Consider the following 19,880-nt stretch of genomic DNA (forward strand, 5'->3'; position numbering starts at 1 on the left):
AATACCCCACTTCTATCAGTGGATCAGTCATCCAGAAAGAAAATCAATACAGAAATTTCGGCTTAAAACACATGTTAGATCAGATGGACTTAACAGCTATTTAAAGAACACTGTATCCAAAAGCAGCAGAGTACAAATTCTCTTCAAATGCACATGGAACATTTTCCAAGCAAGATCATAAGTTAGATCACAAAACAAGGCTTAATAAATTTAAGAGGATTTGAAGTCATAGCAAGCATTCTTTTCACCATGATGGTATGAAACTAGAAATTAATTACGTGAAGAAAGACTCACAAACATGTGGAGATTAAACAAATTATGAGCAACCAATGGGCCAAAGAAGAAATCAAAAGAGAAATTTAAAAAAATGCTGTGATACAAATGAAAATGGAAATGTAACATATCAAAATTTATGAGATGCAAAGTAGTTCTTGAAAGTTCATAGCAATAAATGCCTACTTAAATAAGAAAAATCTCAAGCTAAATCTACACCCCAAGAAATTAGAAGAGCAAATGAAGCCCAAAGTTAGCAGAAGAAAGGAAGTAACATAAATTAGAGTAGAGGAGTTCCTGTCGTGGCTCAGTGGAAACAAATCTGACTAGTGTCCATGAGGATGCAGGTTCGATCCCTGGCCTTGCTCAATGGGTCGGCGATGCCGTGTTGCTGTGGCTGTGGTGTAGGCCGGCAGCTGTAGCTCTCATCTGACCTCTAGCCTGGGAACTTCCATATGCCACAGGTGCAGCCCTAAAGAGCCCAAACAAAACAAAAACCAAAAAAAAAAAAAACCCCAAAAATAATTGGGCCAGAAATAAATATAGAAAAGACAACAGAAAAGGTCAAGGAAACTAAGAGCTGGTTATTTGAAAAGATAAAGAAAACCGACAAAGTTCTAGCTAGACTCACCAGGAAAAAAAGAGAGCGGACTCACATAAAATCAGGAATAAAAGAGGAGATGTTATAACTGATACCACAGAAGTATAAAGGATTATAAATTATTGCTATAAACAATTATATGCCAAACTAGAAAAAAAAATGCATAAGTTGGCCAACCGAGAAGAAATGGATAAATTGCTAGAAACACACAACCTACCAACACCGAATCATGATGAAAAAGAAAATCTGAACAAACCGATGACGAGCAAGGAGACTGAATCAGTGATGTAAAAACCGCCCACAAACAAAAGTCCAGGACCAGACATCCTTACAGGTGAATTCTACCAACTATTCAAAGAAGAATTAATACGAACCTCAAACTCTTCCAAAAAACCAAAGAGAGAGGACCTCTTTCAAACGCATTTTATGAGGCCAGCAATACCGTGATAGCAAGACCAGGAAAGGATGCCACGAAAAAAGAAAATTAAGGCCAGTATTCCTGATGAACATAGATGCAAACATCTTAAAAAAAAAAAACAAAAAAAAAACAGGGGAGTTCCCGTCGTGGCGCAGTGGTTAACGAATCCGACTAGGAACCATGAGGTTGCGGGTTCGGTCCCTGCCCTTGCTCAGTGGGTTAATGATCCGGCGTTGCCGTGAGCTGTGGTGTAGGTTGCAGACGCGGCTCGGATCCCGCGTTGCTGTGGCTCTGGCGTAGGCCGGTGGCTACAGCTCCGATTCAACCCCTAGCCTGGGAACCTCCATATGCCGTGAGAGCGGCCCAAGAAATAGCAACAACAACAACAACAACAAAAGACAAAAAAAAAAAAAAGTATGAGCAGAGTTCAACAATACCTTCAAAGGATTACACACCATGATCAAGTGGGATTTATCCCAGGGATGCAGTTGATGGTTCAACATCCACAAACGAATCAACGATACACTATATTAACCAACTGAAGGATAAAAACATATGATCAGCTCAATAGATGCCGAAAAAGTATGTGACAAAATGCAGCACTCATTTATGATAAAAACCGGCAACAAAGTGAGCATAGAGGGAACTTACCACGACACAGTAAAGGCCTTATGTGACAAGCCCATAACTCATGTCGTATTCAATGGTGACAAGTTAAAAGCTTTTCCTCTAAGATTAGGAGCAAGACTAGGATGCCTGCTCTCACACCACTTTTGTTCAACATAGTATCAGTAGTCTTAGCCAGAGAATTTGGGGCGGGGGGAGAGAAAGGCAATCAAGGACATCCAAATTAGAAAGGAAGAAGAGGAGTTCCCGTCATGGCTCAGTGGTTAACGCATCCGACTAGGAATCATAAGGTTGCCGGTTCGATCCCTGACCTCGCTCAGCGGGTTAATGAGCCGGCATTGCCATGAGCTGTGGTGCAGGCTGGCGGCTACAGCTCTGAATAGACCCCTAGCCTGGGAACCTTCATATGCCATGGGTGCGACCCTAGAAAAAGCAAAAAGACAAAAAAAAAAAAGAAGGAAGAAGATGACATGACATATATAGAAAACTCTAAAGACTCTATCACAAACTCTTAGTACTGGAGTTAAGGATCCAGTGTTGCGCCACTGCTGTGGCATGGGTTTGATTCCTAGCCCTGGAACTTTCACCTGCCATGGGTGTAACCCCCCACTCCAAAAACCCTCTTAATCCTAATAAACAAATGTATTCAAGTTGGAGGAGACAAAATCAGTTGCACAAACATCTCTTGTTCCTTGACAGTTACAACCAACTGTAAGAAAGAGAAACTATCAGAAGACAATGCCGTTTACAATTGCATCAAAACAAGAAAATACCTAGAATAAATTTAACCAAGCAGGTGAAAGAATTGTATACTGAAAACGATGAGACATTAATGAAAGAAACTGAAAGAGAAGTATCTTGTTAAAATGGCCATACTACCCAAAGCAATATACAGATTCAGTGCCATCCCTATCAAAATTCTAATGGGATTTGTCACAGAAATAGATCAAACAATCCTGAAATTTGTATGGAACCACTAAAGACCCCAAAGAGCCACAGCCATCCTGAGAAAAAGGAATAAAGCTGGAGGCATCACATGCCCCAATCTCAAACTATGCTACAAAGTACAGTAATTAAAACAGTATGATATTGGCATTAAAACAGATGCAATGGAACAGAACAGAGAGCCCAGAAATAAACCCCCACATACATGGTCAGTTAATTTACAACAAAGGGGCCAAGGATATATAATGAGGAAAGAACAGTTTTCAATAAATGATGCCTGGGAAACTGGACAGCCACATGGAAAAGAGTGAAACTGGACCACTATCTTATACCATACACATGTGCGCTCACACGCGCATGCACACGCACGCACACACGGATTAAGACTTGACTGTAAGACCTGAAACCATAAAACTTCTAGAAGAAAACATACATGGGTCTTGGCGATTGATGTTCTGAATCTACACCAAAAGCAAAAACAACAAAAACAAAAATAAACAAGTGGGACTACATCAAACCAAAAAACTTGTGCACAGCAAGATGAAACAATAAGATGAAAAGGCAGCCTATTGAATGGGAGAAAATAACCACAAAGCATGTATCGGATAAGGGGCTAATAGCCAAAATATCTGAAGAACTCATGTAACTCGATATTCAGAAAACCCCCAAGCAACCCAATTAAAAATCGATGAACTGAACAGACATTTTTCCGAAGCAGACAGAGAGATGACCAACTCATACGTGAAAAGATGCTGAACATCGTTCATGCAGGGAAATGCAAATCAAAACCTTGATGAGATACCACCTCATACCTGTTATATAGCTATTATCAAAAAGGCAAGAAAGCACAAGTATTGACAACGATGTGGAGAAAGGGGGACCCTCCCACACTGTTGGTGGGAATGTAAATTGGTGCAGCCACCATGGAAAACAGTCTGGAGATGCCTCAAAAAATTAAAACTAGAACTACCATATGATGCAGCAGTTCGACGCTGGCTATTACCTGAAGAAAGCGAAAACACCAATTTGAAAAGATCATCTTCCCCTCATGTTCCCTGAAGCATCATTTACAACAGTAAACGTATGGAAACGACTTAAGCATCCATCAACAGATGTATGGGCGAAGAAATTATGGCATAGGGAGTTCCTGTTGTGGCTCAGTGAAAACGAATCCAACTAGCATCCATGAGGACGTGGGTTTGATCCTGGGCCTCGCTCAGTGGGCCAGGGGATCTGGCATTGCCATGAACTGCATTGTGGGGTGCAGACACACCTGGATCCTGCATTGTTGTGGCTGTGGTACAGGCCAGCAGCTGTAGCTCCGTTTGGACCCCAGCCTGGGAATCTCCATATGCTGTGGGTATGGCCCTAAAGAGCAAAAAACAAAAACAAAAACAAAACCCCCCAAAACAAACAAAAAATGGCATAAATATACAGTGGAATATTATTTAGCCCTGAAAAGAATAAAATCTTGCCCCTTATAACACAATGGATGAACTTTGAGGGCAGTATGCTAAGTGAAATAAGCCAGAGAAAGACAAATACTGTACTCTGTCTCTTATATGTGGAATCTTAAAAAATAAAAACTAAAAAATAACCAAGCTCCTAAATACAGAGAGTAGATTGGCAGTTGCAAGAGGCAGGGGTTGGGAAAGGGTGGGAGAAACGGGTGAACTGTTATTTATTTGGCTTAGTTTAAATAAATTGGATAAAAACGTTTTTAATTTTATTTTTTTGTCTTTTTGGGGCTGCCCTTCAGCATATGGAGGCTCTTAAGCTAGCGGCTGAATCAGAGCTGTAGCTGCCAGCCTGGGCCACAGCTACAGCAAAGTCAGATCCCATCCACGTCTGCGACCTACACCACAGCTCACGGCAACGCCACATCCTTAATCCACTGAGCAAGGCCAGGGATTGAGCCCTAGTCCTCATGGATCCTAGTCAGATTCGTTTCCTCTGAGCCACGACAGGAACTCCTGGATAAAAACTTAAAAAAAACATGGAAAATAACAGAACACTGTAAACCAGCTATAATGGAAAAAATATAAATCATTATAAAAACTAAAAACACTCCAAAAAACCCTGGAAAATAAGTGGAGTTCCCTGGCAGCTCAGCAGGTTAAGGATCTGGCATTGTTACTGCTGTGGCATGGGTTCTATCCCTGGCTCAGGAACTTTCCCATGCTGCAGGCGTAACAAAAAAAAAAAAAAAAAAAAAAAGAAGAAAGAAAGAAAAGAAAAAAAGAAACTGGCAGATATAAACAGGAGAATATAATTGATCTTTCTAGATTCAGTTGAAAATAGCAGTCCTGGGGCCATTGTTAAGGCACGGAGTAGGCACAGGAAGTTGGTCATCTACCCAGTTTTTACTCCCAGAGAAACAGGGGCAGTCTTGGCTAACAGCTGTAAATATTCAGTGAAGAACAATAGTCAGTTTCTCACACACACAGAGAACTGTGATTTAGCTACAGGGAGGGGGCACCTCTGATGATTCACCAAGACCCTGCCCGGTTCAGAGGTTGTACCAGAAAGCAATTATTCCCTGATGAACAGCTCCTTGCTGCCCCCCAGCTCTGCGGCCAGCCCACTGCCTCCAAGTCCTTTCTCCAAATGCGAAGACACTAGGGTACACACTGGAGCTGCAAATGTTGTAAAAGGGAGTTCCTGGTGTGGCGTGATGGGATTGGCGGTGTCTTGGGAGCATCGGGATGCAGGATCAATCCCTGGCCTCACTCAGTGGGTTAAGGATCCAGCGTTGCCGAAGTGTCGCTTAGGTTACGACTATGGCTCGGATTTGATCCCTGGCCTGGGAGCTCCATGTGCTACAGGATGGCCAAAAAGGGAAAAAAAAATCTTGTAAAAGATGCAGCTTTTCCTGAAGGCCATGGGTGGCCTGGAGAGCTTCTTTTCCTGTGTGGGAAGCAGCGTGTGAGGCTGGACAAGGCTGGTGGCTTAGAGGTAAGAGAAGGATGCACTGGGACAGGTGCCTCTCAAGAGAATTCTTTGACCATCGAAGGGTTAAGAGAGCCTTGAGAAAAATCACTGGGCCCTTAACTGTATTTGCTTTTCGCCATATCATGGTTATGTAGAAGAAAATCCTCCTTCTTAGAAAATACGCTCTTGAAAATCCAGGGATAAAAGAGGTATGTAACTTTCCCTCAAAAGGCTCAGGAAAAAAAACTATGCACACACATTTATACACAAATTATAGATAGTCATAGACATTCATTTACACACACACACTTACACATGGGGTGAGGGGAGAGCAAACAAATGATAAACAGGGCCAAAATGTAATAATATGAGAGTCTGGCCAAAGGGCAGTAAGTCTTCTACATGCTATTTTCATTTCTGCACCTTTTCTATACATTTGAAATTATTTCAAAATAAAGTTTAAAAGAAAGCCTCCAATCCTTACATTAATCTTTGAAAGCCCCTGAAAGCCTATATTTGTTGTGAAGATTTTCCTTCCTTTTTTTTTTTTTTTTTTGACTGCACCCACAGCAGACGGAAGTTCCTGGGCCAGGGATCGGACCCCAAGCCCCAGCAGTGACAATGCCAGATCTCTAACTGCTAAGCCACCAGGAAACTCCGAGCATTTTCCATTTTAAGTCCTACCTTTTTGGATTCGTGTGGAGGCGCAGACAGGAAATGCACGGACGCCACGGGACGGGAAGATGTCTCTAAAGTGATTTTCTTTCAACTTGGAAGCACGTGCGGTCCCTCCGGCTGCGACGCACACGGCGGAGGGATAAATGCGCGCGTACATACACCCTCGGGGCGCATGGGCCCCCCATTTCTGTGGATTGATTTAAACCTCAGGATGCAGTCCCAGTGCCAAGAGGGAAAGAGGGCACGCATAAGAAGACTCAACGACCAGAAATACGAGAAACTTTCTTGATTTTTACTGGGCCGTGGGGAAGCACAAAATGTCATACAAACAGGTCTGATACCGCAAATGGTATTTCCCAGTCAAGGTGGAAAAAACGGAACGCCAGAAAAATGTAAGAACTCATTTGCTCATCTGACAACCTGCGGCCCTAGCGGCGTCTAGGCTTCCGGGGCCCGGGCACCCTGCCGGGGCGAGGTCACGTGGCGATGTGGAGGACGGAATCCCACCGGGAGTCCTTTAACTGGGAGCAGTATTCCGTCTTACTCAGTTTCATGATGGAGAAGAGCTGCTCGCAGACGTAGGTGCTGCCAAACATGGACAGGATCTTGGCGCAGTGGGTTCTGTACTTGGGGTAGCTGCTCCAGAGGTATTTGTAGAACTCCGGTATTCCGACCTTGTCGTATTTGGTTTTCAGGACCGTGTTGCACTGCAGGTCAATCACCTCCATCTGCAGCGCTTCCTGAACGCTCTCGATCTTCACGGAGAAGGGGGAGCTGAACAGGGTCAGTTCCCTTTCGTAGAGTTTGAAATCGGACAGCCTTTTCTGGAACTCGGCCTTGAGCGCCACAATGTTGGGGATATAGTTGAGGCCGTCGCTTTCATTTCTGGACACCGATTTCAGGGTGGGAAAGTGCGCCAGGTTATTCCTGGCCAGATGAGTTTCCCAGAGGCACAGCTTGGCCAGAAAGGCCCGAATCAGGTCGTACATCTGCGTCACGATTTGGGAGTGCCCTTGGAGCGAGAGGTTCAGCGTGTTCAGATGCATGGTCATGTCCACCAGGAAGGCCAAGTCTTTGATCCAATCCGCAGAGCTCAGCTGAGGCAGGGGCTTGCCTCTGGAGGACATGAAGGAATCGATTTCTTCCAGCGATTCGAAGAACCTCTTCAGCACCAGCCCTCGGCTGAGCCACTTGATCTCGGTGTAGTAGAGAAGGCTGCCGTACTGGCTGTCCAGCTCGTAGAGCAAAGTCGTGAACTCACGGTGGTTCAGTCCGCGGGAGCAGATCCAGTTCACGGCGTTGACGACCACGCTCATGATGTGGTCCATCTTCAGCTTCTGAGCGCAGAGCGATTCCGGGTGAATAATGCAACAGACGGACTTCAGGTCGGAGCCCTTGCAAACCGTCGCCACCTTGGACTTCAGTTTTGTGACAAGCCCGTCGTTGGCATCGACCATGGCGGGGGTGCCGGTGGAGGCCACGCTTACCAGTTTCGCCCAGTCGATATTAAACTTTTTAAGACTTTTCTCCACACGCAGAAAGATCTCATTCGCAGACTTTGTGCCGGTCATGGGCACCGTGTCCAAAAGCTCTTCGGAGACGTCGAAATTCTCATCGACGCCTCGGATGAATATGGCCAGCTGGGTGGTGTTATTGATGTCTGTGATCTCGTCGATGGCGATGGAATAGGCCACAAAGGATCTGATCTTCTCACGTAACTTCTCCCATAAGTTCCCGGCCACATCTTCTACAGGCTGGACGGCAGCTTTTTCCCTGGGACTCACGTTGGCCAAGCCTGGTTTTCGCTCGGGACTCACCAGGTCCGAGGACCCTAAGAGGTACTTTCTGAGCCCCTTCTTGAGCTCGCGGAGCTTCTCGTCGCGCATGCGCTCGGTGTACTGGTCGTAGTGCTTGCTGTGGTTGGTTTGATAGTGGCGTCGCAGGTTGTATTCCTTGGACACCGACATGCTCTGTTTGCATATCAGACACGTAGGGATGTTCTGCACTTCCACGAAGAAATAGGCTCGCTCCCACTTTTCTTGAAAGACCCGGCCCTCTTGGTCTATCTTTCTCTTGCCCACTTTCGATAGAGACAGGGAGACAAGAAAGAGTTCACGTTTGTCTAAAGGATTAGAAAAAACATCAGCCAGGAGTCCCCGCTCTGGCGCAACAGGATCGGGCGGTGTCTTGGGAGCCCTGGGACGCAGGTTCGATTCCCCGGCCCCGGACAGTGGGTTAACGATCCGGCGTGGCCACAGCTGCAGCGTGGGTCGCAGTGGTGGCTCCGATCTGATCCCTGGCCCCGGGAACTCCATATGCCGCGGGGAGGCAAAGAAAAAGAAAGAAAAAAGAAAACCACCAGTAAGAGCAGGATGACAAATGCAAGGGAAAATGTGGGTGGCGGGGGTGCGGGGGTATGGTTAGTGGTTACCTGGAGAGTGAACCGCCCTCCAGAGAGGGAAGCAGGACACCCAGGGGCAGCAAACTGCTGCCAGAGGGAACGTGCCCCTTCCTGGCCAGATCTTCAGGTTTCTAAAGTAAACTCGGAAATGAATTTTTTATGAAAAAGTCCCTGGTTTTCCAACATTGGTTTCAATTCTGATTCTTATTTTTTTTTAATTTTTAAAATTTATTTTTCATTTTTTTGTGGCCATGCAGTATACAGGGTTCCCCTGCCACGGGATCAGATCGGAGCAGCAGTTGTGACCTAAGCCACAGCTTGTGGCAATGCCGGATCCTTAACCCACTGTGCCAGGCTGGGGATTGAACCTGCACCCTAGTGCTCCAGAGGCTCTGATCTGGTGATGCCACAGCTGGAACTCCTCAGTCCCCTTTTTAAAAGTAGATGAGACATCTTTGGTGAGGTTCAGCAAGTGGCTATGTTTGCTCCACCTGGTTTAAATAGGAGTGATTTGAAAGCCTATCTGCATTTTAACATATCCTTTTTTTATTTGATTTTCAAGAGAACTTTGAAATAACAGCAGGGTTTGAGCACAGAGGGCACATGATTTACCTGCTGTGAGCCCTGAAAGACACTGATGAGAGCCACAGAACCTCATACAACCTGGTCTAAATGGAAAGAAACTGCCCACGATGCAGGTGAGCTTGACTTCAAGGGAACAGAGGTATAAAAATTCACTTTGAGAAAATGTAGGCACAGACAGAAGCCAATTTAGTGGTTGCCTGGGGTTAGGGCTGGGGATGGGCAAAGACTGAAAATGGGTAGGAGGACCCTGTTGGGGGGATAATGGAAATTTCTGGTAATAGATCATGGTGATAGTTGCAAAACTCCATATATTTACTAAAAATCATGGGATTGTGTAGAGTTTACACAAGTAAATAGTATGGTATGTAAATTATGCCATAATAAAGCTATTAAAAATGTAAAAAGCCATTTGGCAACCAGATGAGTTTAGGAATAATAATTGTGCATTTTAAAAGAACGCTTTAGTTTCCAATGTTTAAATGAGGTTCTCTAGTGACTCAAAATCTTGGGACCATCTCTACATCGTCTGCTTTTTTTTTCTTTCTAGAGGTACCTTTTTTCTTAACTTTTTTTTTTTTGGCTTTGACCAAGGCATGTGGAAGTTCCCAGGCCAGGGATCAAACCTGAGCCACAGCAGTGACCCAAGCCACTGTGGTGACAATGCTGGATCCTTAACCCACTGGCACCCCAAGGGAACTCCAGGAGGTACTTCTTCTCAGTAAATATGTTACCGAAGTGAGCGCTAGAGGTACTTTAAAAACTTTTTTTTTAATTGCAATATATTTGGTTTGCAGTGTTGTGTTAGTTTCAGGTGTACGGCAAAATGATTCAGTTTATATATATATATATATATATATATATATTCTTTTTTTTTTTTTTTGCTTGGGCCGCTCCCGAGGCATATGGAGGTTCCCAGGCTAGGGGTCCAATCGGAGCTGTAGCCACCGGCCTACACCACAGCCACAGCGACGCAGGTTCCGAGCCGCGTCTGCAACCTACATGACAGCTCACGGCAACGCCGGATCGTTAACCCACTGAGCAAGGGCAGGGACCGAACCCGCAACCTCATGGTTCCTAGTCGGATTCGTTGACCACTGCGCCACGACGGGACCTCCTATATTCTTTATTAGATTCTTTTCCATTATAGATTATCGTAAGATACTGAGTAGTTCCCTGTGCTATACAGGAAGTCCTTGTTGGTTACATCTTCTGCTTTGATACCCAACAGGATTTTGACTTGCTTGCAAAGACTCTAGGGGAGACATTAAAATTCTTTAACCAGCAGAGTGGCTGGGATGTATTGCTCCATCAGAACAGAAGTCAACCTCAGCACTGGAGGGGGTTCTGGGAGCCCTGCTGTGCCAGGCGGTACCCCTGTTGGTTCTGAACTGTGGGGAGGTGAGGGGTGGGAGATCTTGAGGCGGGGACTGGGGTGGCCAGGCAGCTACTATGGGCCAGCTGAGGCAGAGAGTAATTGTTCAGTATTATGATACAGCCTCAGCCATAAAGGGCTGTTGAATGAGACTTTGCTGTATCATTACACACAGCAAGCTCCATCGCACTGTTATACGAGGAGAAAAAGCCTGGCTAAGAAAACTCAAACAACAGAATTAAAGGGCTTTCTAAGAAGCAGGAAAGGGAGGTTCCCGTCATGGGAATGAGCCTGACAGCATTGCTGTGAGCTTTGGTGTAGGTCGCAGACACGGTTCGGATCTGGTGTTGCTGCGGCTGTGGTGTAGGCCAGCGGCTACAGCTCTGATTTGACCCCTAGCCTGGGAACCTCCCTATGCTGCAGGTGTGGCCCTAAAAAGACAAAGAAAAAAAAAAAAAAAAAAGCTGCAGCAGCAGCAGCAGGAAAGGGAGTTCTTGTTGTGACTCAGCAGGTTAAGGACCCTACCAAGGTCCTTGAGGATGCAGGTTGCATCCTTGGCCTTGCTCAGTGGGTTAAGGATCTGGTGTTGCCACAAGCTGTGGCGTAGGTTGCAGATGCGGCAGCTCTGATTCGACCTCTAGCCTGGGAACTTCCATATGCCCTAAAAAAAGAAAGGGAGAAAAAAAGAAGAGGAGGCAGGAAAAACACAAGTGCCGTGCTTTGCACTGAGACCCAAGGCTCAGGAAGCAAAGACCTCGAGGTGAGTGTCTGGTGAGACGGCTCACACCGGCCGCCCAGCGGGGCTGGCACCCTCTTCTCGCCTCCAGGATACTCACCATTGCTGAGCTCGAGTCCCGGAAGTGGTCTGAAGAGAAAGAGACATTGGTGAGGGCAACAAAGTCACTTTTCCTCTCTTGTCCCTTTAGCTCTATTTGACAAACTTTTGGGAGCATCAACATTAGGCTAAACTAAGACAGGCTGCCCACCATCGCCAAGAAACAGGAGCACGGACACAGGCTCCCAAAGCAGGATACGGTGAACTGAGGATGGCAGGCGGTGTGACACAGCGGCTGACTGCAGGGACCTTGGATGCCTGCCTCCTGGGGTGGGAATCCCTGTGCCCCCTGGCTTGCCCACCTCGGGCAAGTGACAATCTGGAGGTCATTGTCCTGACCAAGCCGGGAACGCTCACGTGCCTGATGACTGTGAATTTGATAAATTCTGCGGCATCCAGGATCCTCCGCATGGAGCTGATTTCCAGGTAGCCGGGGGCTTTGAACACCACCCCCGGGGGCATGCCATCAATGACCACACAGCCGGGGTTGAAGGTGATTTTCCGGTAGGGAACCTTCACAGGGAAATCCACTCCAATCGCCTCACCTGTGATGAGGCAGACCGTATAAAACTGGCTGAGTCCGTCGCTTGCTCTTCCCAAACCGTGCGTCATCTTTAATGTCAAGATTTTAAAATCACGCACATCAAGTGACAACATGGCTGAGCACTTTATTTTTCAGTGATGCTAGGAAATACGAATAATTTTATTGATTTTAAAACTGGTACCGGGTAGTACAGCAGATTCCGTTTCTTTCCTCATTAAAAGGGGTTATTGGAGTTCCCGTTGTGGCTCGGTGGGTTAAGAACCTGAGTAGTATCCATGAGGATGTGGGTTTGATCCCTGGCCTTGCTCAGTAGGTTAAGGATTCGGCATTGTCGCTAGCTGTGGTGTAGGTCACAGAGGTGGATTGGATCCTGAGTCGTGGTGGCTGTGGTGTAGGCTGGCAGCTGCAGGTCTGATTTGACCCCTAGCCTGGGAACTTCACATGCCACAGTTGTCCCCGTTAGACTAGACTAGACTAGAATAGAAAAGAAAAGATAATAAAATAAATGATCATAGTATCTACTGAAAATGTTTTTGTGAGGATTAAAGGGTGAATCACGTCACACACTAAAAACAACACTCAGCCATAGTGAGAGGTCAGTAAGTCAGAGATAGCTATTATTATTTTTTAAATATTTTAAATTTATTTTCAATTGAGATATAGGTGACATGTAACATTTTATTAGTTTGGGGTATACAACATAATTATTTGCTGGAGATAGCTATTATTATTTTTTTTTGTCTTTTGTCTTTTTGTTGTTGTTGTTGTTTTTGTTGCTATTTCTTGGGCTGCTCCCTCGGCATATGGAGGTTCCCAGGCTAGGGGTCGAATCGGAGCTGTAGCCACCGGCCTACGCCAGAGCCATAGCAACGCGGGATCCGAGCCACGTCTGCAACCTACACCACAGCTCACGGCAACGCCGGATCGTTAACCCACTGAGCAAGGGCAGGGACCGAACCTGCAACCTCATGGTTCCTAGTCGGATTCGTTAACCACTGCGCCACGACGGGAACTCTGAGATAGCTATTATTATTATGTAATTAGCGTCTCCATGTAAAAGCTCTTCCTTAGTAAAAATACACACTAATTTTGATCAGAGCGCCCTCACAGAAGATCAATTTCTTAAAGCAATCAATTCGAAAAAAAATCTTTCAAATATATAAAATTGGGATATGTAAAAATATACAAACATACCAAATTTTCGGCTGAAGAGGTCATTGACCTGTTCTCTTAGTTGTTTTATTTTTTCAATGCTTGATAATTTTTCCTTCTCGTTATCTAAAAAATAATTTAAAAAACAAGCAACCAGATTTATTCATGTATTTACCCTCAGGAAAAGCTATTGGAGGAAATGCCTGTTAGCGCATAAGAATGCACGTTATATTCAGTTTACTTTCAGCCATAATTCAGCATTTTTAGAAATTCATAAATTTAAGGCATTATAGATGACAGAGAATTTTCCAAGTTATGATTCTGTGTAAATACAAAACATACTACATCAGGGAACTTCTTCAATATCATGCAAGATAAGGGTGTCCACTCTCGCCTGTACTCTTTAGCATTCTAATAGAGATACGAGCCAGTGCAATATGGCAAGTAAAAGGAATAGGATGTACTAGGACTAGAGGGGAAATTTTTTTACTACTTAAAATGTTTATTCTATTCAGTGTTGAAGAACTAAAGCCATTACGTGGTTCAAAATTAAAGAAACATAAAACAGTACATCATGAAATGAGACCCTCCCTTCCCTATCTCAGCTCTTAAGGTTCCTTCTCTGTGGGATCTATGCTCTTAGATTCTTTCTCTCTCTCAGATATAGTTTACATACATGTATTCAGAAAAGAATTAACTGATGGAGAACAGACACAATTGACCTTTGGGGCCAGTTCCAATTCAGAGGTAGCACAGCTGTGAGAAGCAATATATCTGATTAACAATGTCTGATATAGCAAGATATCTGGTGGGCGGCCATTGGCAGCATATCTTATATTCCTGAATTGTCTTCTTTAGTTGACAGGGTGAACTTAGCATAAAAATAGCTCCAAGAGACTAACCCATGTCACAAGATGGTTAAAATATAACAAAATGCAAACGATAATCTAAATGACGATAAAGCCAGAGAGAATTCCATACCTGGGACTGTCACCTGGACAATGTTAAGATCTTCAACACCCACTGCAGAATTGGTAAGAGTGGATGAATTGGTGTTTCCTTAAAAGAGAAATTGAAATTTAGACCTTATGGGAAATTAGGCTATGTCTCCTCTAAAAATATCAAAGCACCACTTTGATGAGAAGGCCAGACTGAAGTTTTAAAGCTTCAGGGAACATGCAGCTATAGAATAACGATCTAGCTTGGCACTAATTGATATTTGGGTCTCTGCAGTTTGATGTCACTCTCAAAAGGGAAAGGGCACCGTGGCTTTAATTTTGCTCATAGCCCTTGATATTTCAGTCTAATTTGATTTAGAAAAAAGGGTTAAAAATGTATTTCCTTGGGGAGTTCCCGTTGTGGTTCAGTGGTTAACAAATCCGGCTAGGAACCCTGGGGTTGAGGTTCGATCCCTGGCCTCACTTAGTGGTTAAGGATCTGGTGTTGCCGTGAGCTGTGGTGTTGGGTCGCAGATGTGGCTCAGATCCTGCATTGCTGTGGCTGTGGTGTAGGCAGGCACTGTAGCTTGATTGGACCCCTAGCCTGGGAACCTCCATATGCCTGGGTGTGGCTCTCAAAAGACACTGTATATGTGTTTCCTTTGTTGTTACTCTCAGTTTAAAGAGGAGGGAGGACTAAGACATACAAATGTGTCCGTGAGGACACTTTAGAAGCAGAGATCCCATAAGTGATTGAACAGTCAAGGAAAGGCTCAAACAGGGTTAAATAGGAAAAGCACAGCTGACGTTATCACAATTTCTGGTCAAATGATGGACACAATGCTCACTTAAATTCCATGTGAAATATGTAAATGAGCCTGTTGAGTCCTTGTTGAGGGACTCAAAGTTCAGCCCGTGTGTTCTGTGAATGGGAGTTTGCATCTAAAGAGCAAGACCGTAATTCCTGTTGTGGCGGGTGTGGGGGAAACAGATCCAGCTAGTATCCATGAGCATGCAGGTTCGATCCCTGGCCTCGCTCAGTGAATTAAGGATCCGGTGTTGCCGTGAGCTGTGGTGTAGGTCACAGACGCAGCTCGGATCTGGCGTTGCTGTGGCTGTGATGTAGGCCAGTGGCTACAGCTCCGATTAAACCCCTGGCCTGGGAACTTGCATCCTGCTACAGGTTCAGCTCAAAAAGCCAAAAAAATAAAATGAACTAAAGAGCAAGACCTGGGACGTTCCCTTGTGGCACAGGGGTTAAGGATACGTATCTGTACCTTAACAGTACGTACCCGCCCCCCCCCCCACCCCATTCTCTGTTTCATTCTTTCCTTCCTGGACCGGCACAGTCTGGCTCCACCTTGACCCCGGGCTAATTGGCTCGGCTTAATTCTGTTGTCTGAAAAGCCTAGGGCACTGGGGACTTGCTGGGAGTACAGGCTGCTCTGGTTACACAAATACACACATAGGGATTTCAGTCTTTTCCCCACAGTCATCCTTTCAGGAAAATATGAAAACTGTACTTGGAAGTGGGCATCTGACAACCAACCTTCGATTTTCACCTCGGCTTCAGCATCCTCACTTGTTTCTGGAGGGACAGGCTGAGTAGACTCTTGAAAAGAAAAGTTTCTAAAATAACCTTCATGGTTATACATTCTCATGTTCCAACATTTGACTGCTATACCAAAACGTCACCTTATCCTGGCATTTTAAATAACTTTCATATTTAATAGACATAAAGGTAATTTTAATTTTAAAAGGGATAATAGGCTAATAAAGGATCATCTTATAAGGAATAAGGGGAGATTAAAAAACGCTCAGATATTATCAAATAATATGAAATTACCCACCGTAAGGAACACAGAATATCCTTCTACTTGAGCTAATGGGATTCATGTGGTCATAGTGTTTTCTGTTTGTCATTAGGAATGACTAGGATTGACTGATTGATTGATTTTTGGCTTTCTAGGGCCGCACCCAAGGCATGTGGAAGTTCCCAGGGCAGGGGTCGAATCGGAGCTGCAGCTGCCAGCCTACACCCCAGTCATAGCAACGCAGGATCTGAGCCTCGTCTGCGACCTACACCACAGCTCACGGCAACGCCGGATCCTTCACCCACCGAGCGAGGCCAGGGAGCCAGCCGGAATCCTCATGGTATCTAGTCGGGTTCATTTCCGCTGACCCACAGTGGGAACTCCAGGAATTATCAGGATTTTAAAAAGCCACTTGCTTTGGTTAATAGCGCCCCTCTTACCCTGCCAGCAGCCCCCAAGTGATTCTGCATCTAGTATTACATAGAGATATAATTGAGTTTTCTAGCGAACAAGAATTAAGACATATGCATTAAGTTCTTCATATAGACAAAAGCCTGGCTAGATTACCTCACCTAACTCTGGCTCATTTTAGACAGAACTGTCCAAGCTTACATTAATCGTTAGTAAAAGAAGAAAGACTAGGAGTTCCCATTGTGGCTGAGTGGTAATGAGCCTGACTAGGATCCATGAGGATGCAGTTTCCATCCCTGGCCTCGCTCACTGGGTTGGGAATCTGGTGTTGCCATGTGCTATGGTGTAGGTCGCAGATGAGGCTCAGATCCCACGTTGCTGTGGCTGTGGTGTAGGCTGGCGGCTGCAGCCCCAATTCAACCCCTAGCCTGGGAACTTCCATACATATGCTGCATATGCCACCGTTGTGGCCCTAATAAGACACACACAAAAAGTACATTATTTGTAAAATGCGGTAAACTAAATGGGGGGGGGAATGCCTCATTTTTCTAACCTTCCATTGGTAACTCCATTTCTATTACTTCATTGCTTGCAGAAGAATGATGGCTGTCTGAAAGGAAAGCAAACAATGTATTAAAAAGGCAGAAATACAAATATTAAAAGAAGACATTCAAAACAATGCAAAAGGAGCTCCTGCTGTGGTGCAATGGGATCCACAGCATTTTGGGAGGGCCGGGACACAGGTTCAATCCCCAGCCTGGCACAGTGGGTTAGGGATCCAACATCACCATAGCTGAGACTTAGCTCACAGCTGCAGCTCAGATCTGATCCGTGGCCTGGAGCGCCATATGCTGCAGGTGGGAGAAAAAAAACAAAAACAAACAAAAAAGGAGTTCCTGCAGAATCTGAGTAGAAACCATGAGGTTGCAGGTCCCATCCCTGGCTTCACTCAGTGGGTTGAGGATCCGGCGTTGCCGTGAGCTGTGGTGTAGGTCGCAGACAAGGCTCAGATCCTGCGTTGCTACGACTGGGGTGTAGGCTGGCAGCTGCAGCTCCGATTCGACCCCTAGCCTGGGAACCTCTATATGCCTCAGGTGCGGCCCTAAAAAGCTACATAAATAAATAAAATATAAATATGAATACATTAAAAAAATAAAAAATTTTAAATAAAAAAATGCAAAGAATCCAAGGTGTGTACAGGAATATACATGAAATACCTTGATTCTCTGAAATCAAATTCACAAAAATGATCCTTTTATTAGTTGTTTTTTCTTTGTTATTTTATCTATGCTTTGGAGGAATTTCAAATATAGAAAAGCAGTGTTTTTCCAGTTTTATCTGTGCCCGCTCCACCCCCACCAGTAGTTTAAAGTAAATCCAAGAATTCAGGGTGGAACGCCTCTTTTCCCTTAGCATCGCCCCCTAAATTAACGATTATTCTTTATTGGAGTTCTCTTGCGGCGAAGCAGGTTAAGGATCTAGCATTGTCACTGATGTGTTAGGGGTTTGATCCCTGTCCCAGGAACTTGCACATGCTGCTGGTAGGGAGCCAAAAATATATATATATTCTTTGTCATCATCTCATAGCTAGTCATTGTTCACATTTCCTCAATTGTCTCATAAATGTATTTATTTACTTATTAATTTTTGCCTTGTAGGGCTGCACCTGTGGTACATGGAGCTCCCAGGCTAGGGGTCTAATCAGAGCTGTAGTCTCTGGCCTACACCACAGCTACAGCAACGCAGGATCCGAGCCGTGTCTGAGACCCACACCACAACTCATGGCAATGCGGTTCCCTAACCCACTGAGCAAGGCCAGGGATCAAACCCGCAACCTCATGGTTCCTACTCGGATTCGCTTCCACTGAGCCACGACAGGAACTCTTCATAAATGTATTTTTTTTTTAATTTATATTTGGAATTCCCGTCGTGGATCAACAGAAATGAATCTGACTTGCATCCATGAGGACGCAGGTTCGATCCCTGGCCTCCCTCAGTGGTTTCGGGATCTGGTGTTGCCGTGAGCTGTGGTGTAGGTCACAGATCTCACTGGGATCCTGTGTTGCTGTGGCTGTGGTGTAGGCTGGTGGCTGTAGCTCTGATTAGACCCCTAGCCTGGGAACCTCCATATGCCACAGGTGCGGGCCTAAAGAAACCCCTCTATATTTGGACGGAGTTCCCTTGTGGCTCAGTGGGTTAAGGATCTGACATTTTCACTGCTGTGGCTTGGGTTTGATCCCTGGCCTGGGAACTTCTCCATGCTGCAGGCTCTGCCACAAAGAAAAAAAAAACGACTTTATACTTGGAAATAGTTTTAAGCTTATAGAATAGTTGCAAAAATAAAAGAGTACAAAGAAGCTCCATCCACGCTTGACTCAGATAACATAATGTGAACAACGTACCCTGTTTGTAATCTTTGTCTCTCCCTCCCTCTCTCTCTAGAGAGACATAGATGTAGTGCCACATGCTTTTTTCTTTTCTTTCTTTTTTTCTTTTTAGTGTGGAACCCGCGGCATATGGAGGTTCCCAGGCTAGGAGTTGAATCAGAACTATAGCTGCCAGTCTACACCACAGCCACAGCAACCCGGGATCCGAGCTGCATCTGTGCCCTACCCCACAGCTCATGGCAACGCCAGATCCTTAAGCCACTGAGCGAGGCCAGGGATTGAACCCACATCTTCATGGATACTAGTCGGGTTTGTTTCTGCTCAGCCACAACGGGAGCTTCCAACTTCTTTTTCTGAAGCATTTGAGGAGAAGTACACACAAAATGCACCTGTATCTCTAAACACTTTGCTGACTATTTTCTTAGAATAGGGGTATTCTCTCATATGATTGCAGTATAAAGTCACAGAATTTAACACGCGAGACAATCCTTTCATGCCTTTTACCATTCCTACTTCAATTTTGTCAGTTGCCCAAATCTCCTTTAGAGCTTTTCCCTTTCGGGATGGGATCCAGTTGGGGGTCAGGTCTTCTTTTTGGTTGTCACATCCTTTTAATCTCCTTTGATCTGGAATAGTTCTTGTAGCCTGTCTTCATTTTTTATGGCATTGCCATTTCTCAAGAACTGAAACCACCCCCCGCCTCTCCCCTAGAATGTTCCTCATTTTGAGTTTGTCTGGTTTCCTCAGGTGAGATTCAGCGGTTTGCATTCTCAGCCGGAATACTGCCTCCAGGATGCCGTGTACCCGGTGTAGCCCAAGCACAGGCACCTGGAATTCAGTGCAGGCAGGCTTTTGAGCTGATTGGTCTCATCCCGCTGTGAAGACATACACCCAGAGTTCCTGCCGAGGCTCAGCAGAAACGAATCTGACTAGTTAGTATCCATGAGGACACAGGTTCAATCCCTGGC

At 45.1% G+C, this 19,880-nt stretch overlaps 1 protein-coding gene across 4 annotated transcripts in view; it reads right to left on the bottom strand.

Moving 5' to 3' along the window:
* Nucleotides 1–6,744: 6,744 nt before the first annotated feature.
* Nucleotides 6,745–19,880, bottom strand: part of LOC125127210 (general transcription factor II-I repeat domain-containing protein 2) — a 54,525-nt gene continuing 41,389 nt past the window's right edge. For 2 of the 4 annotated variants that reach the window (XM_047779909.1, XM_047779907.1), the window contains 7 exons: nucleotides 17,079–17,135; nucleotides 15,850–15,912; nucleotides 14,344–14,421; nucleotides 13,405–13,488; nucleotides 12,028–12,211; nucleotides 11,668–11,696; nucleotides 6,745–8,553 (listed from right to left, as the gene is read on the bottom strand). In XM_047779909.1, the coding sequence (XP_047635865.1) occupies nucleotides 6,950–8,553; nucleotides 11,668–11,696; nucleotides 12,028–12,211; nucleotides 13,405–13,488; nucleotides 14,344–14,421; nucleotides 15,850–15,912; nucleotides 17,079–17,135 (2,099 nt within the window). In that variant the 3' untranslated portion in view covers nucleotides 6,745–6,949. Of the gene's footprint in view, nucleotides 8,554–11,667; nucleotides 11,697–12,027; nucleotides 12,212–12,239; nucleotides 12,351–13,404; nucleotides 13,489–14,343; nucleotides 14,422–15,849; nucleotides 15,913–17,078; nucleotides 17,136–19,880 lie in introns of those variants that run through there. The other 2 variants (XM_047779908.1, XM_047779910.1) reach the window with 2 other exon arrangements.

This window comes from Phacochoerus africanus, chromosome 5 (assembly GCF_016906955.1).
Source record: "Phacochoerus africanus isolate WHEZ1 chromosome 5, ROS_Pafr_v1, whole genome shotgun sequence".
In the NCBI taxonomy this organism is placed as follows: Eukaryota; Metazoa; Chordata; class Mammalia; order Artiodactyla; family Suidae; genus Phacochoerus; species Phacochoerus africanus.